General features: G+C 37.4%; 1 protein-coding gene across 5 annotated transcripts in view; it reads right to left on the reverse strand.

The window, feature by feature from the left end:
• TASP1 (taspase 1) overlaps window positions 1-22,523 on the reverse strand; it is a 275,170-nt gene that overhangs the window by 246,855 nt on the left and 5,792 nt on the right. For all 5 annotated transcript variants that reach the window (XR_009535136.1, XM_060122574.1, XM_060122576.1 and 2 more), the window contains exons 2-4: window positions 18,573-18,790; window positions 15,377-15,444; window positions 13,599-13,667 (exon numbers count right to left, since the gene is read on the reverse strand). Coding sequence is in view for 4 of the 5 variants with exons in the window: in XM_060122574.1 (XP_059978557.1) it covers window positions 13,599-13,667; window positions 15,377-15,444; window positions 18,573-18,717 (282 nt within the window). In the remaining variant the exon portion in view is untranslated. The remainder of the gene's footprint in view (window positions 1-13,598; window positions 13,668-15,376; window positions 15,445-18,572; window positions 18,791-22,523) is intronic.

The raw sequence follows: 22,523 nt of genomic DNA on the forward strand, positions 1-22,523 counted from the left end.
TGTTCACTGCAGCACTATTTACAATAGCCAGGTCATGGATGCAACCTAAATACCCATCCACAGACAAATGGATAAAGAAGATGTGGTACATATATACAATGCAATGTTACTCAGCCATAAAAAGGAACAAAATTGTGTCATTTGTAGAGACGTGGATAGACCTAGAGACTGTCATACAGAGTGAATTAAGTCAGAAAGAGGAAAACAAATATTGTTTATTAATGTATATATGTGAAATCTAGAAAAATGGTACAGATGAACCGGTTTGCAAGCCAGAAACAGAGACACAGATGTAGAGAATAAACATATGGACACCAAGGGGGGAAAGTGGGGCGGGGAGGCGGTTGGTGGTGGTGGGATGAATTGGAAGATTGGGATTGACATATATACACTAATATGTATAAAATAGATAACTAATAAGAACCTGCTGTATTAAAAATAAAATATAATTCGAAAAACAAATAAAATACACACAAAAAAAGAATTAGCATATGACCCAGTAACTTGATAAACAAACACTTGTACAGGAATGTTCACAGGAACACTGTTCACTATTCATAGCAAACACTATTCACAGCAAAAGAATGGAAACCACCCAAGTGTCCATCAATGGATGTATGGATAAACAAATTGTGGTATATAAATGAATAATGTTGAATAATATTCCACAAAAATGAATGAAGCACTGATACATGTTACAATGTGGAAGAACCTTGAAAATATTATGCTAAGTGAAAGAAGACACACAAAGTCACATATTGTATGATTCCATTTATATGAAATATCCAGAATAGGTAAATCCAGAGAGACAGAAAGCAGATTGGTGGTTGCCAGGGATTTGGGGAGGAGGGAATACAGAGCAACTGCTTAATGGGTACAGGCTTCCCTTTGGGGAGTGAAAAGTATTTTGAAACAAGACAGAGGTGGTGGTGGCACGATATTATGAATGTTTAAATGCCACTGAATTATTTACTTTAAAATGACTAATTTTGTGTTCTTTGAATTTCACCTTTTGCATTCTATGAATTAAACAAAAAAAGGCAGACACAAAAGAATACGTACTGCATGATTTCATTTCAGAACAGGCTTTACCCTGGAGTGACTGGAAGGGGCAGAAGGAGCCTTCTGGAGGGCTGCAAATGTTGTTTCCTAATCTGGGTGCTGGTTCACTCCAAAAACTTCAAGGAGCTGCCCCTGTACCATAAATGTGTATGCTTTTCTATATGTATACTATACTTTAATAAAAAGTTTTGAAACTATAGTGTAAATTATTTTAGATAAAAGATTAATGGCAAATTTTTTTTTTAAAAAAGGTTATCAGTGTTGGGTAGAGGACTCAAGGGATCTCTCTGTATTATTTCTTACAACTGCTGTGAATCTACAATTATTTCAAAGCTAAAAGTTTTTTTTTTTAATCAGAAGAATGAAAATTTCCAGACTCCTGTCCCCATAGATTCTGACCTAGGTCATGTGGGGTAAAGGTAGGGACTCTTCTTTTTTTTTGGAACAAGCTACCTCAAGTGATTCTGATTCAGCTGGACCATGGCCCTCTCCTTGAGAAACTCCAATCTACATGAACTCCACAAGCTGCTTAACTTCACTTTCTCCTTGAACCCTACCTTGAGGAGGCTTGTAAAGGCATCTGTGAGCAACAGCACAGAGGAGGTGGAGAGTAAGAAAGCACAGGTGAGTCATGAGAGGCTACAAAAGCTAACCACTCTGGGAAGCAGGGTTCAACTTTTACTGGAGAAAAATGAGATGAACTGGAAAAAAGATTAATAAAATGTGGGAGAGCCAATGGTGAAAGGAATACAAAAGTTTCCAGGTAATCATCACAGATGTAGCCACAAATATTATGCACAAAGCAATTATTTTCCTTAGTATGTTTTCCATCAAGAATTAATGGAATCAAGATAAGACAAATGATGTTGGAAGCTAAATATCCTTTAGGAGGTTAGCAAGACAAAGTTCAGAAATTAGTGCAACATGCTTGTACTTATGGTCATTTCTGGTACATTCTTCACCACAATCACTGAAAATAATATTTTACTTCTGAAACTAGAAGTAAATAAAGGAACAATTTAGTTCATGCTTAGCCAGGTCACAGAGTATTTTGATCTGCTTCTGCTCCAGCTCAAACTCTTTGGAGTGATATACCTTGGTTCTGGTTCAAATTACTTCAGTGGGAAATTTTTTGAAAAGTCTTTAGTTTGATTTGAAGTTCATTTTCAAAATAATAAGTTAATACCTTAGTCCAATTCCAATATTAAATAATCAAATCAAAGCTCATTCCAGTCTTATTCTTACTTTTGGTAGAAATTCCTGTTGCAACAATTTGCAAACTCTAGAGCAAAAAACTGAGGCCAATTAAATCATCAGTTCATTCTCTCAGGCCTTCCAACAACACAAAAGTTGGCATATCTGTCCAAGCCTTATTTCCATCTGTACCTTGAGCTGAAAAATAGTTTTAGTTACACAGCTTCCTATACTCAAAAGGGGCAGCTGTCGCTCAGCCCTGGCAGACTGCAACCCTCAGAGAATGCATGTTCCATGTGACCAGATCTCACCTTTTTTCAAAAGAAGTTAGAAATCCAGGTTTTTATGAGTCTCCTGATTTTAAATGTTCACAACAAATTCCAATTTTTAAGAACTTGTCTATGGACCAATCAACACACATCTGTAAACTGTCTCTTCTGCAATCTCACTTTGTAAAGGTTAATAAGGTCTCATGCTTCTCCAGATACAAACTCTCAGTTTTGGTAAGTCTTCAGTTTTCCACATAATACAGATTTTAGGCAAAGCAGCTCTTCGACACAAATGCCAGTCCCAACAACAGATCATGATTTCATTCTCATGCCTTGCTGAATACGGAAAATATTGAATATTTGTACTTCTTACTACTTAAACAAGAAGAATGATAAATACAGAAGTAAGCCATTTAATCTGTGTTGTAGACTAACTACCCTGTGTCAACACACTTAACTAAGAGCCAGGTTAGTGGTCAGAAATGCCACTTATCTTCTGATTATGACAATTGGAATTTATAATACTTTTTTGCTCCTCCAAAATGAGTCAGACAAGCTTTCTACCCAGTATCCACAAGAAGAATGATGAAATATCATGTTATTTTTCTCAAGACTACCTTGATCACCATTAGTATAGACAACTTCATCTACAACTTTATACAATGGTGAATTGCCATTGTCAAAATGATGAGAAAAAACACAGTATTCTCTTTGGAGCTAGAAATTTGGAGCAAAACAAACAAACCAAAAACACCCAAACACACACAAAATTTATACAGTTACATGGGGCGGGGGGGGGGGGAATCATGTTGAGTAACACCAAAAAAAAATGACAAAGAGATAATCAGGGAAAATAATTAACGGATACTGAGAACCTATCTATAAACTGGATACCAAATATCACATAGTTTTTGTAAAAGTTGGCTCTCACGTTCTCAGCGTGAACTTTAGTGATTTTAAATTCAAAGCAGTAGGCTCATGAAATTTAAAAAGTATTGAATTTTGAAGAAATTATGGCATCAGGAAACAGCAACAAGGTAACCAACTTAGCAATCCGTTCAAGTCCCTGCCTCTGAAAGTCACATTAGCTCACCCAGGCCTTGCCTTTCCATCTTCCTCTCCAACTTGCCTGTCCACCACTTCTCTGTACCTCTTTTGGGATATAGGGAATGTGCTTAAAGGGTGTAAATCTACGAACTATACTACCCTTTGTCTAGTTCTGAAAAAACACTCAATGAAAAGAGTATGAAACTACAATAAAACTTTTTCACTATTGGTAAATTTTACTTAACTGATTAACCGTGTTTTCCATGACTGACTAATTGGACAATGTGGACAATAACAACATAGAAATTACAAGAAATTATAAGAAATTACAAGATGATGGATTCCTCCTGATGTTTGGTACAATGTTGACCTAAAAAGCAGATTTTTCACAACTGGAGCTAATTGGAGGTCATGGTATCTGCTATCCTAGGACTACGGAAAACAAGGTCAGAAAGAAGCAAGCCATATTATCCAACTTAACACCCAGTTTGCAAATAGTTGTTTATTACACCTTAAAATATCCCCAAGGAAGTTACATGCATGTGATATAAGCATGCTGTGTCCAAGAGGGCAATTTACCATTATAAATTATCCTAGTTTGTGTACAGAAACCAGTAGATATTTGCAAATTCATTTCCAGGTCACTGAAGATAAAACCCAGAAAAACCTATTTTCCTCCATATGGTGAAAGCAAAGAGATTACTTCTGCAGTGGCGCTGCCTGTTCTTAGAGTTATTCTCTAAAACAGGGTCATATAAGAATATTTTCACCCAAATACTAGCTATAAACAATTAAGACATGATTTACTGAGATACATGCTATTGTGTATGTTTAGGTTTTTAGCCAATTAATACTATATTAACAAAGACTGGAAAGTTTAAGAATAAATGAACTCTAACCAGTACGTTTCAGCAGAGTTAGCCAGAAAACATTTCTACTAGGCCCAAATGAAGTATCTTTCATTCATTAATACAGAACCACAGGGCATACTTAGACATCAGAGGCTCAATCATCTAAAAAGAGTTCCTAGGGAAACAAAAACTTTCCATTTTCATTCTGTAACTGCTCCTTAACGACAGAAAGTATTCTTTCTTTTTTGGCATTCTCTCTTTTCTCTCTACCTCGGGACATATTTACAGATGCACTGGCTGCTTTACAGACATGCTAAAAGTTCGTGCTGTGGTTGATCAAAGTTGGAATGCCTGAGGAAATTACTCAATTCAGACAGCCCGGAATTGTATCTAGCCAAATAGTTACAGTGCTCTACTTTTAACATGTGTTAAAGTAATATTTTAGCCATGCTGGATGTAAGTTAAGAGAACATTTGTTTGCATCACACTCTGTGAACAGTTGAGTCAAATATAGTATGTTGAATACCCAGTTTTATTATCTGTGACAGTTCATTTTTTTAACTGTTCAATTACACACAAAAAAACATAGTTTATATTAAAAAAAAAAAACTAACACACAACAGCATATGTATTAGGAACTAAGACTTGTTAATGATCTTCTTGAAGTGTCCAAGCTCTTCTACTGAATAGAAATTTAGAATAAATGCATCAAATATTGCTTTTGTTCATTAGAGCATTTGTTGATCTGGCATGCAATATTCTGTCAAAAAACAGAACCACCTTTTTTCTCTACTTTATTATTAAAAGTATTTTAATAAAAAAGCACTGCCTACCTGTATTCACCTCCTTTCCATTATTAATCTGCCTAATTTGCAAATAAAGACATAGCAAAATTAAGTAGAAAAATCACATCACAGCAGTTTACTTTCATGGTTTTTTTTTTTAATTGAAAGCCACAGAATTGCAGTACAAAGAGTTACTTGTCAAACATAACACAAATCTCTAACATAAAATATTGGCTTCCATAGACCTGCACATCTGAAATAGTTTTAAACTTTGTTTTAGTTGGATTCTTTACGATGTCCAGGAGGAGCTTAGCGCACACGGTACCTGAAATTGTCTTTTCCACATGAGCTACAATAGAAAAAGACAAATGTAGCTGTTTCTCTAGTAAAGCCAAACTTGGCATCTACTTATACTTCCCTTCAACCTAAATAACTATACCTTTTAACCACGTTGACAATAATATGGAAATATCACTCAAAAAGAACCTAACAGACCACAGAATTATAATAATGTAAACTATCCTTCTATCAAATGTGAAGTGAGGACATGGTAGATTGGAGGGGTGAGAGGGGTGTCACTAACTTATAAGTAGTAACTTATAACTATGCTTTTTATTTAAAAGATTTCCAACCCACTAGAAAATGTTAACATCTGTACATACTCCAAAAGAGGAAAACAAAAATAAGTTCCCCACTCAGAATTTTCTGAGAACGCTAGTAAATGTTATAGTGTTGATACCCTATGTTATACGCATGTCATGAACTGTCAGGAAATGAGTATACCATGCAGGAGGCTGGACCCTGAGTGGGAATGACTGCCAGTAAAAACTCCCTGGCAGTAGGAATGGCCAAAGCACTATTCTCAACTGGGATGCCTAGGATTCCATTTTAAACTGTTTGCTCTGCTATAGGGAGATGCAATCCTTCATTATTCTAACACTTAGGTAAAGCCTGCTGTACACATAAAAATTAGACGGCAGGTAGACAGAGAGAATGAGTGGGGAAAAAACAGAAGTAATGCTTTGTTCTGCTTTGTAGCAGGATTTAGGATATGATCTTGATGAGATTCCTAAAAGTTATATAACTTAAGTTCCTCCTCATTCCCTTCCAGATTCTGAATACAGTCCTACATTTGAGAGATAGACAAAAACTTAAAATCAAAGGCAGTCTTTCAGATTGACCTTCATGATATCAGCCTGTGATTTGCTGAGCACAGAAAAATCTTCTTAGCCTAGCCCTTCATTACCAAAAGCTAAAAAGCAAAAAACCAGTAGATGTTAGATTATAAAATTGATGCCCCAAAGAATATAGATCGAAACACACACACACACACACACACACACACACATATACACACCCGACACATATGTGATTCAATAATCACAGCACTATAAATCCAAGGGCCAATAAATCTAATATCTCTATTAATTTAGAAGAAGACATTTTACACTCAATCCAAAAGTCTAAATTGCTGCCACATAATCAAAACACAGAATTACCACTAATTCCACCACACTACCAAATGTAGCTTTAAGTAGCTCAAAGCTGAATTCTAAAATGTAGTATATTCTTGGAGAATAATAACTCCCAGAGCAAAACAAGGGCTCATACATAAAGCTACAAGCTCCTCAGGAACTGCTAAGTCTGGTCTCAGACCATACCTTCTACCAGATTCAGACAAGATGAATTCATCTGATAAGTTCCACAGAACTCACCAGGAAATGGCTAGAAAAAGGTGAAACTGTTTTCATGTTCCCATCAGTACAAAGCTCTGTAACATAACAAGCTCTGTACTTAAGTGTTTTGACTTGGCCAAAAACTAATACACAGTTTTGATGCAGTGTAAAAATTAATCTGAAATGTAATAACTGATTCAGTTCTCTTTTTATTCTAAAAAAAGTTAAAAGAAAAAAGAATCACTGCTTTTCCTTAATTAAGCAGGTACTTTGCGCTAGAGATCGTGTTTAGTTTCTAGGGTCTGAGGAAAAGAACAGATGCATCTACTGTGTAAACACAAACAGTAAGTTACAAGTTGCCCCTTAGTACTAAAGGCAAGAATCAGCATCAGTACTCAAAAAAGTGTTTTAAAAAGAGTGTAACTTACTTTTACTGCCCCGGGCTAACTGGGCTCTGTCTGGTGCTTCTTTGTCTGTACTTGGCCACCCACAGCCTGTCTTCTAATTAACTCAATGCTCTATAGCAGCAGAACAAGCAAACAAGTTGCCTCCCATCTGCGTACAGCTCTTCAGGACACATTTCCCTTGGTCAGAAGGTGGAAATTCTTGGGAGAGGTGATTTTTCTCTGCCTCTTCACAAGAAGAACATGGACACTTGGCTGGATGCAACTCCGTGAAGTGTAACTGTGTGTGTACACCTCAAAAAATAAAAAAAAATAAATAAAAAAAAAAAATGCAGAGAAACATAAAGACTCTATAAACACTTGGAATACACAGAAATACTGAAGCACCCCTGGAAATACTGCTAAACAGAGCAAAATAGGGTCTTTGACTGAAATAATCAATGATACCAAGTTGAAAAAAAAAAAGTAAAAAGAGCATCCGAAGTCAAAATCCAAATGTCATGCAATGAAAACATTTTAAGTACTACAAAGTAGAAAGGGTAAAACTCCTTGCTTCGCATACTTAACAACAGGAACCCCCTCCCCATTACAGAGAATAAAAGATATTGTCAATGGAAGAGAAAAATGAGACTTTCAGGGGTAGTAGGTCTAAAATTAGACTCCTCAGTCACATGGTTAATGGGCACTTGTGTGTATGTGAGCTAAATGCATGGAGCTGTCTTTCCAATGTGTTCAGCCCTGTCCAGGAGCGGAGGGGAGGAGGAAGCAAGGAACCACTTAAATACTCAGCACCCTTTGCATATGAAAAGATGATTTCTGCAAAACAAAAAAATGTGCAGAAGAACAAAGATGCTCATTTATTTAAATAATTTTTAACCTCTCAAATAAACATAAATGAGTGTAAAACAGATGCCCCTACTTTTTTGCAACAAAAACCAAACACTGAAGCGGGGTAGGGAGGAGGTGTGGTTAAGCATCTAATCACAAAGAAACCCCACAACTGAATTTGCTACAGGCTTGGCGAGAGACAGGAGGTTATATCAGACCTTCCCAATATTCCCTCCCATCCTAGATATGCCCATATGCCAGGAGCAAGCCACACCATCTTCATGACCCCTAAGCATCCCAGGGACTGGCAGGCCTTCTCTCCCCCTGAGGCACACAAACAATTCCAGCCAGAAGCATAAGGCCAAGGGAAGGGTGTGTGGCCTAATCCTGCAGCTGCACAGAGGCCTGGGCTGTGGTCCACCAACAACAGACTACTCAATGGTGATGACATTCTGGAGACCCCTGCTTTATAGAGATGCATGCAGAGCTGGCTCTACATCTCAGGATGTAGAGGTCAGATAAATGCATAACAATACTACATATAATAATATAAATATACAGTAATGCAAATACCTACATTTTTTCTCTCACACCCCAAACTATCAGCCATCTGGATAAGAAGTTACTTTTTAAAGGAGTTTCTAGAGTTTAGAAGCAAGAATCATATTGGATTATATAGAGATCCAAAGACAATGGACACTTTTAGCAGACATAAAAACTTGTGCCCAATATACACTGCCCTTTAAATGCTAAAGCATTTGGACAATAAACAAGTTAGGACCATGAATTACCATCTCCCCTGACCATAGGAAGACTTAAAGAATGAAGCAAGTCAACAAAAGAACAGCAGGGTCCACTTAGAATAACATAAGTTCAACAAAACATTTTTAACAAGGGAGCCTGTGCAATTTACCTTTCACTATATGAAATTTAAAAGCTATATCCATCACTATTGCTAATGCATAGTATTCTACCTACCAAAATAATCAGTTTTCAAAATGAGTTAACCAAAATCTCTCAAAGGGTACACCAGCCAGCCAGCCAGATTCATCAGTTTCCTCACAAAATGACAAGTAACCTCTCAAAAGTTTGTCAGTCATATTTCACCTATTATTCCTTACTAGAACTTTTTAAAGCACATCTTCGTACTTCTTAAGAAAAATATACTGATGTGCAAAGGGCGCTTCAGTAAGCATTTTATGAGTTCATTTTCTGTCGGAATCTATGAAAAGCTCTCTACTTTAGCAGTGGCATCATGACTCACCCAGATCTATATCTAATTTTCTCACATAAGAAATTCATATTAGAAGCTATACATGTGAAATGTGCAAAATTATGGTCTAGAATTTTAAATCTACTGTCACTACCCGAACCAAAACTATTTCAAAAACAGGCATGAAAACAACTGTCTCCCAAATGCACAGCCCTAGGTATGAAGATCAAATTGTTTCACAAATTTATCTTCTCTGCTGTGAGGGAAATCAGGGTTGATAGAAGTCCATTTCCCATCAGGTATAAAAAAGAATCTCAAAAAAACTATTAATAGTTAAATGAAACAATGGGACCAAATCACTTTAACAATAAATTATTAAAATATGATCTAAAAAACTGACCTTTCCATTTCCTTCACCACATTTTGAAGATAAACAAAATGCACTTTGGCATCATCTCATTTTCAACTCCACACTGCAGAACACCTCTCATACAAATGGCCACCTTCCCTCCCAAAACCCCAAAGGAAGAAGCTAGTCAGTTTACTAGGCAGGAACTTATGCGCATGCCCCCCACCCCTTATTTGTATGAAGGGAACACTCCCTCTGGTGCCCAGAAGTTGTAGTCTTATGATAACACCACTTGTTTGTCCTGGTGGATGAGAAAAATTAAACTACACAAGGGAATGGGATTCCAAGAAAAGCTCAAAAATGATTTGTCTAAGTAGCCTGGTTAAGTTACAGAGGCCACCGAAACACATTTTTTTCTATTATAAATTTTCTTTCCTTTCACCTTGTCTCTTCCTCCTCCGTGGCAACAAGTTGAGGTCAGTGTACTCCTCACTATTTGGGTAAATGCAAATTTTCATATTTTCCAAAATACAAGGCCAGATACCCCTTCTAGCCAATAAGGACCATTAAACCATTTCAGTCATTTCAATCTACAGTTAGTAAAGTCCTCAGGAAACTCAAACCAATTTTAGTTATCTGCCTAAGTAATAATGTAACAAACAAGTTTAAAAAGTATGTTTTTTTTTAAGTCAAAAGTATATACCAAAGTCAAAAGACAAAGGTATAATGATCGCCCATATCTATTTGACAATTAGGACAAAACTTAGCTCTACTAAATAGACTGATCAAAACTAAAGATAAGTGGTTACTCTCAAATTAAACATAACACAGTATAAATCAGACTCTGGGAATTTTCAGTTGGCTGAAAGGACTTAATATTGTTACTTATATTTCTCTAGGTACAGAAAATACAAGAATCCAATTTTTATATATCTTTCCATTGACTCAAACTATTACAATACCTCTTTGATTAAACTCTTTATTTGAAGACTTCACCCTATTCAAAGGTGATGAATCACAATTATCCAAGGTGACTGAAACTGCAGGGGGCAGTATATGACATGACTTCCAACGTAATTCTTAAGATTCAGGCAAATTCCTCCAGTTAGTGTAGCCTTAACCTTTAAACTACTGACATATATTTCAATCAGAGATCCCAGATAAAAATGAATTTTTCAAGATAGTTCATTGAAATTCTTCACCAAGCTTAATAATTAAAGGGAGGAAAGTACACTAAACTCACTCAGGCCATATAACATAGTCCAATCAAAATAACAGAACACATTTGTTTTTTTAAAAAACCTTCATATCCACACTCTTAAAAAACACAGGTCATCATTCAAAACTATAAAGCTCATTTACTCACATGTAACTCACTCCAAAATGTATTTTAAATCATTATTAAGTATACATAAGTAAACTCTTTAAAAGTAGGATTGATTCATCATGGGAAAAATGTAATGAAATACTGGGCATGATATAAGTAGGACCTGAGAAAATTAAAGTTATTCTAAGATGAAAAAAAAAGGAAAACTTAATTTTATTCAGTGTTGTATTCATAGTTGCCATTATGGTACAATATATACCCAGCTATTCATTAATCTTCTTTCCCCAGACCCACACGGGCTCCATGCACCTGTAACCTCAGGACATTGTCTTCTACACAAAGAAGAGTAATTTGCAATTAATAACTGAATTAAGTTAGATGAAGCTTTCCTTGTGTGTGTTTTGAGTAAAGGTAAGATTTGGTGGTAAGCACATCAATCTTCTTCCTTGTGTCACTTTTGCCCTTTTACCCACAACATATAATTAACTTTCCTTTGACAATGTAAAGAGTTAACATAAATATTCACCTCATAGATATAATTTCCAAAGCACCTCACAACAATAATAGCTACTAACAGTTACAAGGTGTTTACTATGTGTCTCATACTGTTCTAAGTGATTATCGTATGTTAACTCAATCTTCATGACTCTGTGAAGTAGAAATTATCATCCCCGTATTATAAATGGGTAAACTGAGTCAGGGAGAGTCTGTGAGGTGCCCAGGGACTCATGGCTACTGATTGGTAGAGCTCGTATAAGATGTATCAGTCTCAACAGGAAGGAGACCACATATCCCCAAGTCACACACCTCAGGGACCAAACTACAGTGGAACTGGTGCCCACCATATATTCACCTTTCTTGACTACATACCCTAGGACCAAGCTCAAAGTGTTAACAAGATAGAGTACAATCTACAGAGCACGATTAAAAGCGTAACGCTGCAATTAACCAGCGGAATATACAGAAAACATGTCTAGGACTTTTGGTAAACTCCTGGGCAATCTTCGCAGGTAAAAGCAAGGCCTGGCCTGTCAGGGTAGGTGCCCTGATATGAGAGCCTAATCCAGTGAATTTGGGACAGTCTACTCTAACACCTCCTCCCTCAAACTCATCCCTGTTTTATCTTCATGTCTTATTTGATTCCCCTAGTTATCTTCTCAAGCAAATAACTATTTGTTCACTGTTCTCTAAACCAGGGGTCCCCAACCCCAGGGTCATGGACTGCTACTAGTCCATGGCCTGTTAGGAACTGGGCCGCACAGCAGGAGGTGAGCAGTGGGTGAGCGAGTGAAGCTTCATCTGTATTTACAGTCACTCCCCATCGCTCGCATTACCACCTGAGCTCCGCCTCCTGTCAGATCAGCAGTGGCATTAGATTCTCATAGGAGCGCAAACCTTACGGTGAACTGCGCATGCGAGGGATCTAGGTTGCACGCTCCTTATGAGAATCTAATGCCTGGCGAGCTGAGGTGGAGCTGAGGCAGTGATGCTAGCACTGGGGAGCGGCTGCAAATACAGATTATCATTAGCAGAGAGGTTTGACTGCACAGAGACCATAATAAATCAATGGCTTGCAGACTCATACCAAAACCCTATCAGTGAGTGGCAATTAAGCTGCATCTTACGGAGCAGACTGGACATAAGCCACACTTCGGGTGTCACTGTCTCCCATCACCCCCATATGGGACCATCTAGTTGCACGAAAACAAGCTCAGGGCTCCCACTGATTCTGTATTATGGTGAGTTATATAATTATTTCATTATATATTACAATGCAATAATAATAGAAATAAAGTGCACAATAAATGTAATGCACTTGAATCATCCCAAAACCATCCCCTCCCCTCCCTGAGTCTGTGGAAAAATTGTCTTCCATGAAACTGGTCCCTGGTGCCAAAAAGGTTGGAGACCACTGCTCTAAACTGACTTACACTAATCAATCTTCTCTAAGTTTGAGCAACAGAAGTCGGTCTTCTGAAGCCCTCAGTATCCCCTGAACAAACTCATCCTCAGGGTTCCAGATTAAGACAATTAAGAGACCCTCACTCTGGAGGAGCAAGGATTACAGTGAACTTGAGAACCTCCTCAATGAATTCCTCAATGTCCACAATTAACTGGAGACCAACCTATCACACTGGACAAGACACACCTCACAGAGCACAGCTTCAGGATATATATCCAACTGCTAAGTTTGTGAGGAAACTTCCCCCTCCACTTTGGACACTTCTAGACAGTTGGAATTTTTTGTTTTCTAAACAACAGAACATATATTACTTTCAGGAGGTGTTAACTTCAGGAATTTTTCTTCTGAAAATATTCAGGAAATTCAAGCATCCAATCACCAGTAACTTGTATTCATGAATCTCACAAAACCAGGGAAAAATGAATTTAACCAACTTTTTTATATTACTCGGAGAAGTCTCCAATGAGAACAACCTAACAAAATCACAGGGTTCTTCATACCTTGTTAATATTGTTGAGAAACGCTGGTCATATAATTGATGGTTGACTAAACAACAGTTTCATGTCATTTAAGAATAATGAGCATAAACTCACAAATATTTTAAATGAAACAAATAGAGAAAAGAAATACCTCAAGTTCCACGAGGGCTGCAGTCACTGCATCTGTTGCAAGGGCACCAGCCTGTAGCTTTTCAATTGCCTATGAAACCAAGGGGCAAGATTATTCATTTTAAAACCACAACTTCTTAAACATACCCAGAAACTTTCCAAAGGCTTGAAGAAGTGTAGGAGACATTCAGAGTTAATAAAAATTGATCACTAGAGTTCCATTCCATACCTCAAGACATAAACGACTTAGATTTAAGAAAAGCAATTATTCAGGATAATTTATAATATAGCTCACTTATTATTATTCAAATTAAGACAATGAATAAATTTAGCCACTAAATACAAAATGCAAGGAATTTAGTAAGTGAAAGGGCTTCATTCATCACAGGGCAGTTCACAGAACCATAGAAATTATATGAATTCCATTTTGAAATTTGAATTCATATTTTATACAGACTAAGCTAACCATTTCTCATCCCACCATTACTACTCTCTCTACCCCTAACTATAAAAAGTAGTTACTCTCAAGTCACAGAGGCATTTCAGAATCCTTAGATGGAGCATACATTTGACAAAATTTTTGATTCTATAAGGTATTCTACATCGAGATAAACATATAATATTCCTTTGTAATATAATCTACAGAGAGCAAAGGTCACTAAAATCACCTTGCTTCTTAGGTATAAACTAAGACAGGAAAGAAAGAGAAGGAAGACTGATTTTTAAGTGAATAATTGAAGCTCCAATTTATTCAACAAAGATCAAAACCTAAGCACTGTATTCCTCATGAAACTTTTAAGAAGTTCATTTGTTGTATAAATTAAGGAGGCTGGTTACACGCTCTAAATGTATTATATACAGAACTATATTCCTATAAAACCATTTCTTCTCAGATAACAAAAAGATTTCACACTTTGAAAAATAAGATAAAGTAATATAAAATAGCTTAAAGAATGTTTACCTTTATTATAAATTTTTTTTTAAAATGAAATCCCTGTAACCAAATATTCTTATTCATTTATGAGATTTCATTCATAAGAAAAATCTTGGATCGCTAATAAAGTATAATCTTCTTTAAATGGTATGTAAATATAAATGAAAAGAGCTGAGAGACCCCTATTTACTTGATATGCAATGTCCAATTAACATTCTATTTGCATAAAAAGTAATGGAAGGTTTGCCTACAAGAGTATACAGTCAGGATCAAAATAAAAACAAACAATATTTCTTCTGAGTCCATTCCTGCCCCCACATTAAGTATTCAACAATTTAGCAAAACCTCAAAAAACAAAGATAAAAAAAAAAAGCACAACTGAGTACAAGGGCAAAGTTAAACTCAGGAATGACAATGAATTTGCTATGATAAAAATTACGTGATGGAAAAACAGAAGGAAAAAGTGCAGGATAATCTCCCTAAGAAGAACACCCATTTTAATTTTTTATTATTTTTTTTCTTCCCTTCATAGAAAGACACACTGGCTGCCTTTGAGCTGTTTTCCCTACCCCTTCTATAGAGCTCAGTGCCGTTTCAAAGATTAAAAGATATATGATTATGTGCCCACAATTCCAAAAATACAGACTTTGATCTGGGAAAGGAAGGAAAAGATCTAAACATGATTTGGAGAATAAAAAACACAAAACAAAACAAAAAAAGACCCCACAAATACGAGCAAAATTACTTTGTGGCCCAAACCAAAGACTGTCTTATAAATCAAACCTTAAAATTTTGAATTTCAAGGTAAAGCTGCTTTTGGTCAAAACTAAACTGTTTCAATCAGACAGAATACATTCTCTTCATACCTTCTGACAAGCTCGTTTGCATACGTGTTTATATTCCTTGGCTTTGGATTCAGAATGATAACCTGCACCTGTAGTGAAAAAAAAAAGTCAATTGTCAACTGTCATTAAGATATCAGAGACCTTGCTTATATTATATAAATAGCTCATATAAACTGATGCTCTCCTAGTGACAATAAAACTATTGTCCTAAGTGCATGGAGTCTTAAAAATCTAACAGCTTCTTTCTGCACCATAAGTCTTTTTAATACCATGCCTTATCTCCTCTTTCAACAGCTATTTTCCTACTAGAGGCACCAGAAATAGCTTATGTCCCCAGAGCAGCTTCCCCAAGGTCACCTCTCCTTTCGAAAACTTCTCCAAAGTTAGGAGTTTTTTAGCTGGAGTTGATAACCCAGGCAGTGTCAAGGACAGAGTCCCTCTAAGTTCCTCTCTGTTGACCTTTGGAAAGTCCCTGCCAGAATTCTTAAGAGTGACTTCAGAAAACTAGGTAGTTTCTGAATAATACTTGAAGTTGAGGGGTGTTATATCCCACCTGTCAACAACCACCACCAATATCACCATTCCTACCCAAACTTTTCCATCCGCTCACCCCTGGAATGTAGCTCAGGGTGTCTCTGAAATCTCAGTGATAGTATATTCACAACTGCCTATTAGAAATCCTGGTGGTCCCTGTCTCTTAATCAAACACCCAGCAACTTCCTCAAGAGAATGGCTCTGAAATTTGTTTCCCTAAAAGGAGTAATACTTGCTTAGTTAGGGATTTGAGAATAACCTAAACAAGAAAGAAACCAAGACAAGAGCCCTTAATCAAAGTTCTTTAACTTTTTCTGAACCTCCCCCTCAGCCCCCACCCCAGCCCCCTGCTGGGCCCCAAAGGGGTCCAAAGTAGGGAAGGTTAAAGAACTACATCTCTGTATAGCTGATTCACTTTGTTATAAAGCAGAAACTAACACACCATTGTAAAGCAATTATACTCCAGTAAAGATGTTAAAAAAAAAAGAACTACATCTCTAAGCCTCAGGGCTTCTCCTGTGAGACTGCAGACTATGACACGAACTTAACCCACCTTTCACCAGGGCAGAGAAAAAACAAACCCAAGAAGCTATGGTTAAAGGACCCAAGAGAACAGAAAAGATGCCCAAACAACACAAATCCATAACACACGCAAATGTTAGTCCCATTTCTCAAGCAAACTCTGAAACTTCACAGAACCTGCGCCAATATTTAACAGGACTCTCTTCATGGTTCACTAATAAATGATCCCAGGTCTGTTGTCTTAGCAGGCCCCTAACTTTGAGCAGTGTTTCCCAAACCATGGGATACTATAGCCAAATAGATAATTTTAGTGTGTGGATAACAGCACCAATAGCATTAACATATCAATCCTCTACTTAGAACAGGGAAACCATCTCAGCATTACTCCAGGAGATCTTTAATACCTGATTAACACTTGCTAATTCCTCTACTTAACAAAGGAAAGGTAAGCTTAGGATCTAAGCAGCTGACAAGCAACAGAACCTAAATAAAATTTAATCACACGGGTTTTTTTGCACTGTGTTTAAATTATTTTCTCTTCACGCATGTGATACCAACATTCCACTTAATTAAAGATAAGTTTCATCTTTAAAATGTTAAGGTTAAAAAGTGTTTATCTTTTTTTAATATTAGGTAAAATATAGGTAGTATACAGATCTGGGGCAAAGCAAGAATCTACTACTCAAATGACTAAAACGTGGGCAAGTCTCCTTTAGTGCTAAAAAAAAAAAAACACTTTTAAAATCTCTACACTGGAATTGAAATTTTGTTCCTTAAATGTACAAGATACATAATGCTGCATAATCAATCACTCTATCTGAACTTCTAATAATTTAGAAGGGGAAGGTCACCCTTCATCCATACAATTTCCTGTCATAACCCAGATTTCCTCCTATTACAGCTGGCCCCCGGCACCAACTTTGTCTAAGAGCCACAGCCATCAGGGTGTGTCTGAGACAGTGGGGAGGCCACAATGACTGTCATAGAAGGCAAACCTTTCCAACTAATCAAAAGCTCCACGTTGTTGCTTTTACACATCTCAGGCCTTTCTTGGACATTTTTCAAATACTCATTCTGAATGAAATAACTCACTGGGTACTATGAAAGATGCACCACCACCATGGTGTAGTGGAAAGAACACTGGACTAGGAATCTGAGTTGTTTCTATAAATTTACCTCACTTCTTTGAAAAATCATTTGAAAGAAAAGGAAACTGAACCTGGTTTTTGTTTTGTTTCTAGATTCTTCTGGATTCGATTCTATAAGGCTTCCGGAGTTGTCTGCGCAGTTTAGATACAGCCAAAAGTTAATGACCAGGAAGAACACCAGTTTGACAAGAAGAAACAATTCCACCCCTCACCCCGTATCAAAGCTAATCTTGCTGCCATCCTGCATGACTGTCTGAGGAAAGTTAAAAGGAGACCCAGCCATTCCTTCTTCCTTCACAGAGGTCATGAACTTTAGACGCTAAATGCAGACAAATAAAAATGACTAAAGAAAAAGGGGGGGAAGAAGAAAAAGACCTACGTAGGGCTGCACTGCTTAGAAACCCTAGAGGCTTCGATGATGGGGACTCAGGGGTTGAACTCATTGTGTCTGTCTTCAAGGTACTCTGAAGTAGAGATTACAGGCTGATGAGGTGCCAAGAGCACTAGACTGGGACTTAAGGGCTCACTTCAGGGTGTCTCAGCCTGGCTCTTGTACGAACTAGCCATGTGGCTGAAGCCACTTAATCTCTCTGGTTTTAAGGTTCCTCTTTTATAATATTAAAAAGGCAAACTAGCTCTAAGACTGTGTAAATTATACTCTAAGATGGATAAAGTCAAAAATGGGGTCAATAAAATTTTTTCAGCAGCATTATTTTTAAAAACACAAACCAGAGTTTAAACAATTACTGTGTCTGGTTTTAACAACACCTAAATATGGGGTAAAAGTAAATAATAGAGTAGGTGAGTGAAGGAGACAAAGGAAGAGTCGTCATTATAAGATCTTCTAAGTGGGGAGCTAGGGGGAGGCCCTCACTCTATCGAAGTCAGTCTCTTTGGTTCCAGCTCCTCTGGCAGTTTGCCTCCTCCAGATATGAAATTCAATTCCTGGTGTACTTCAAGGCAAGGGAAAAAAACATTATTTTCATCTTCCAACTCACCCACTTAGAGCTTACCTGCATGCACCAACACAAAGCCCCCTCGCTTCTCTTTATGGGGCTGCTTTGTTTCCAACTCTTTAGCTGTTATTTTAACAGCCGAAACCTGAGATGATCTGGAAGGTAGTCCTTCTCCAGAACTCATCCCCTTCTCCATGGTCATTCTCCAAGATCACCATCTTCTACTGGGAAAAGAGCATACTTCCATCCAAAAGCACAGCAGGAGAGGAATTACTCTAAAGGAAAACAGGCAAAGAGGGTTTGCATTTCTTTCCACTAACACACACGTAACATACAAATTTGTGCACAGCTAACTTTCAAAAAAAAATTAAAAACCTAATTTTAAAGTTATTTAACTGGGTAATACAAAGAATATACAAAGGTTAGAATTTAAATCTCTCTGTTCACTGACAGCACTTGCTTGAAGTCACATAAACAAAAGAACTGTTGTAAAAAGACTTCATATTGAGTCCAAAGATATTTTATCTTTCATTTTATCTACATTGAAGAAAACCACAACATAACAAATATCACTTTCTACTCCCTCCAAACCAAATGCTAATAACCTCTGGGACATTCTAGAACCACAGGCAGTGCTGGCAACATCACTGAGCCTTGATATAAAGCCTAGATTGCTGCTTATTTTTTTCTCCAGGTTTATTGAGATATAATTGACATACACCAGTGTATAAGTTTAAGGGGTACAACATGATGATTTGATACATGTATATACTGCAAAACGATTGCCACAACAAGGTTGGTTAACACATCCATTACCTCACATAATTACAATTTTTGGTGTGTGGTGAAAACATTTAAGAGCTATAGATTGCTGCTTGCTTAAAGAAATGAAGGAAGATACAGATTTACATCTGCCTGTGAAGAACCGCTTAAGAAAAACAGTGTAATACTTCACAGCTCAATCAAAAGACAAATGCTGGGACTTCTCTGGTGGCACACTGGTTAAGAATCTGCCTGCCAATGAAGGGGACATGGGTTCAATCCCTGGTCTGGGAAGATCCCATATGCCGCGCAGCAAGTAAGCCCGTGCACCACAACTACTGAGCCTGTGCTCTAGAGCCCGCGAGCCACAACTGCCGAAGCCCATGTGCCACAACTACTGAAGCCTGTGAGCCTAGAGCCCATGCTCCACAATGAGAGAAGCCACCGCAATGAGAGAAGCCAACACAATGAGAAGCCTGCATACATCAACCAAGAGTAGCCCCTGCTCACAGCAACTAGAGAAAGCCCACGCACAGCAACAAAGATCCAACACAGCCAAAAACAAATAAATTAATTACATACATTCATTTAAAAAAAAAAACACAAATGCTAACAAAATTATATGACTAAACCAAGAAATTAAAATAACACTTGTGCATATACTTGTTAATTTTCATGAAAGCGTTATTTCTGAGGTTCTCAAAAGATATGATAAAATACAAAACTTAATAAAACAAATTACAAGCAACTTAAACCACAAAGTTTCCAATTTTTCTCACAAATTCACAAGCTTCTAGCAATCTTGGCTTAATAACAATAACGATGGCAGAACACACTTCAGACTGGGGAAAAGTGGATCATTTAAAACTCGACAGAGGGCTTCCCTGGTGGCGCAGTGGTTGAGAGTCCGCCTGCCGATGCAGGGGACACGGGTTCGTGCCCCGGTCCGGGAAGGTCCCACATGCCGCGGAGCAGCTGGGCCCGTGAGCCATGGCCGCTGAGCCTGCGCGTCCGGAGCCTGTGCTCTGCAGCGGGAGAGGCCACAGCGGTTAGAGGCCCGCCTACCGCAAAAAAAAAAAAAAAAAAAAAAACTCGACAGAGATTTGAAGAAAATACCAGAGTCATGTGGTTGAAACTACTTAAACACCTAGATTCACACTGTTAGGTAAAAATGTATACCTTATTCTAAACTGAGAAATGGGGAAGGAGGAGCACAAGTCTTTTCTAATAGAAAACATAAATAGTAACGTAAAGAGTGACTTAGCCAACTAGTCCAAAAGAACAGTGTTACTCAAAGTGTGGGCTGCAGACCAGTGCTTGTTACCAGTCTGCAAGAGATTATTATTTTATTCATATACTAACTGCCTTATTTTTTTTTATTGGAGTAAAATTGCTTCACAATGCTGTTAGTTTCTGCTGTACAGTTAAGTGAATCAGCTATATGTATACCTATATCCCCTCCCTCTTGGACCTCCCTCCCACCCCACCCCGCATCCCATGAATCTAGGTCGTCACAGAGCACCGAGCTGAGCTCCCTGTGCTATATAGCAGGTTCCCACTAGCTATCTATTTTACACATGGTAGTGTATTTATGTCAAACCCAATCTCTCAGTTCATCCCACCCTCCCCTTCCCTACCTGTGTCCACATGTCCGTTCTCTACATCTACGTGCACATTTTCAATAAACAATGTGTACAGTTTTTGTAATTCTTTTCTATTTCCTCATGTTTTGTTTATAACTATATTTTTGAAACAATTTTATCTGCTACATCTAATAAAATTATGAGCTTTTACTTTTATCTTTCATTCACAGTTCCATATCTCTGTTTTGTTTGGAGGTTTTGTGGTTTTTTTGTTTTGTTTTTTTCATTTTACAAAAGAAATGGTCAACAAAGGATTGAAAAAAATTTTTAACTTGGTCCTTCACACCAGAAATGGTCTGTGAAGCACTGCAATATGGTATTTTAACTTCCTTTAATTCCTGGTTAAAAAGAGTTCATTTAATTTTTATTATATGTCATTTCATTTAAAGGACAAATAATTTTAAATCATATATATATGCTGTTGTATTTAAATGTTTACATATATTCATAAATTTTGATTACAAAAGAGTGCTGAGGTTAATTACATAACAGTGGATTAAAATGCCTGTTTTTGTTTTTGTTTTAGGTGGTAGCTCTCTCCCTGAGGATGGATTTTCTTCCAACGACTTCACAAGGATCTGCATCAATTACCTTTATTTGACTTTGGTTATTTTTGAGATAGGTTACTATTTATTCCTGTGTCGGTTGACGAAGTCAATTTAAATGATTAGCAGTTCATCTGCCAGTCTATACCTGCCATGAGGTCTGGCCTAGCCATGAAATGAGCTTGGGCCCACTTGTCCCACAAACATAGTTGTGTGAAAACTCAGGCTTTGGAAAATTCAAAGCTTCAGTTTAAATGAAACCATATCCAAGCAGTATGAGCTATAAAACTTACTCTGACTCACTGTCATCAGATGCATTTTTTTTCATGAATAACAAGTTAGAACATCTATATTTTATAATGAATAAGATTTGATGTAATAGGCACTCTTAATATATGTGAGAGATTTAAAAACACTACTTCTCAAGCTTGTCTGAAAAAAATAAAATGTGGAAGATGAATCAATATGCAATTTCTTAAGCAATCTACCATCCCTCAGAGACTATCTGAAATTTTTTTATTTAGCAAACCATGTCATCTCAATAAACTCCCCCAAAAATGCTGGCCCCAAAGTTCTGCTGCACTGGGAAAGGAACTCAAGTAGACAGGCTATCCAATGTACAAATCTGGCCTCCAGCTCCCAATGGTTACTGGAATATTTTTAATTCAATTAGAAATGAAGCAATTTCTACTCCAACATCAGTTTTTGTTTAACTCAGAACCCATTAAAAGTCTGACCTTCCTAACAGAATTCCAACAAATGTCTCAAAAAACAAAAAGACAAAAGGGGGGGTGGGGGGGAAGTGGGCAAATCCCAGTTTACAGAAAAATTATACAACAGTCTAACAGATCAAAAGATGCTAAACCGGGCTTCCCTGGTGGCACAGTGGTTGAGAATCCGCCTGCCAATGCAGGGGACACGGGTTCGAGCCCTGGTCTAGGAAGATCCCACATGCCGCAGAGCAACTAAGCCCGTGCGCCACAGCTACTGAGCCCGTGTGCTACAACTACTGAAGCCCGCGTGCCTAGAGCCCATGCTCTGCAACAAGAGAAGCCACC

Source organism: Lagenorhynchus albirostris, chromosome 15 (genome assembly GCF_949774975.1).
Source record: "Lagenorhynchus albirostris chromosome 15, mLagAlb1.1, whole genome shotgun sequence".
Taxonomy (NCBI): domain Eukaryota; kingdom Metazoa; phylum Chordata; class Mammalia; order Artiodactyla; family Delphinidae; genus Lagenorhynchus; species Lagenorhynchus albirostris.